Source organism: Sinocyclocheilus grahami, unplaced genomic scaffold (genome assembly GCF_001515645.1).
Source record: "Sinocyclocheilus grahami isolate Dianchi unplaced genomic scaffold, SAMN03320097.WGS_v1.1 scaffold245.1, whole genome shotgun sequence".
NCBI classification, from domain to species: domain Eukaryota; kingdom Metazoa; phylum Chordata; class Actinopteri; order Cypriniformes; family Cyprinidae; genus Sinocyclocheilus; species Sinocyclocheilus grahami.
The window spans coordinates 1,460,655-1,461,486 of record NW_015505424.1 but is presented as its reverse complement, the minus strand read 5'-3'; the positions used below and the strand labels follow the sequence as shown (position 1 = coordinate 1,461,486).

Here is an 832-nt window from a genome sequence, read left to right as displayed (position 1 = left end):
TATATATATATATATATATATATATACATATTTCATATTTTGAATTATTTTTTAGTTTTATAATCTTCATTTTAATTTTAATTTTATATTTTAATAATTTTGATGTTTGTTTTTTTATTTTTATTATATATTTTTTCCAGATATCTATATGTTTTTTATTCATTTTTATTATTTATTACTATTATTTTATTATTCTTTATTTATTAATTATTAATATTATTATTTAAACTAAGCTAAACAAGTTAAACTGAATGAAAATGATAAATGTTTCCTTGGTAACTAGCTTAAAACAAAAGCGATTTATTTTTGTTTAGTTTTAATAAACAGTGATAACCCTGATGTTTTTATTGTCTGTTGCATACTAATAGTAATTGCTTGTTGTGTGTGTGTGACTCCAGGCGGATTTCGAGCTGCAGATCTTCCAGGTTCGAGGCGAGCATGCGGAGGTCGTGTCTCGTCTGGAGTCGCTCATCGGCGGGATGCAGGTGTATAACACCGTCCAGGAGCGCGGCGAGCTACAGGACGTCTGTGTCTCCACCGAAGACGAGCAGCCGCCCAAAAGCTTCCGCAACGTGTGCGTCCAGACCGACCGCGAGACCTTCATCAAAACCCCAGCGGGCGACGGGGCCAGACCAGAGCCGAGCTCCAGCTCCAGCCCGCCCAAAAAACTGGACCTGGACTCCATCAGCATGAGTTTGGGTGTGGGTCCAGGGCCACCTGGTAGCTCCGCCCCTCCTCCTGCTCCGCCCTTACCTGGACTTGCACATGCCCCGCCTCCTCCTCCTCCACCTCTCCCCGGAGCCCCGCCCCCACCCGGTCTACCAGGTGCTCC

General features: G+C 42.1%; 1 protein-coding gene across 1 annotated transcript in view; it reads left to right on the top strand.

Annotated features, from left to right (window-relative positions):
• Window positions 1-832, top strand: part of LOC107598149 (formin-like) — a 71,831-nt gene that overhangs the window by 16,949 nt on the left and 54,050 nt on the right. The window contains exon 5 of the mRNA XM_016289422.1: window positions 399-825. Coding sequence (XP_016144908.1) covers window positions 399-825 — 427 coding nt within the window. The remainder of the gene's footprint in view (window positions 1-398; window positions 826-832) is intronic.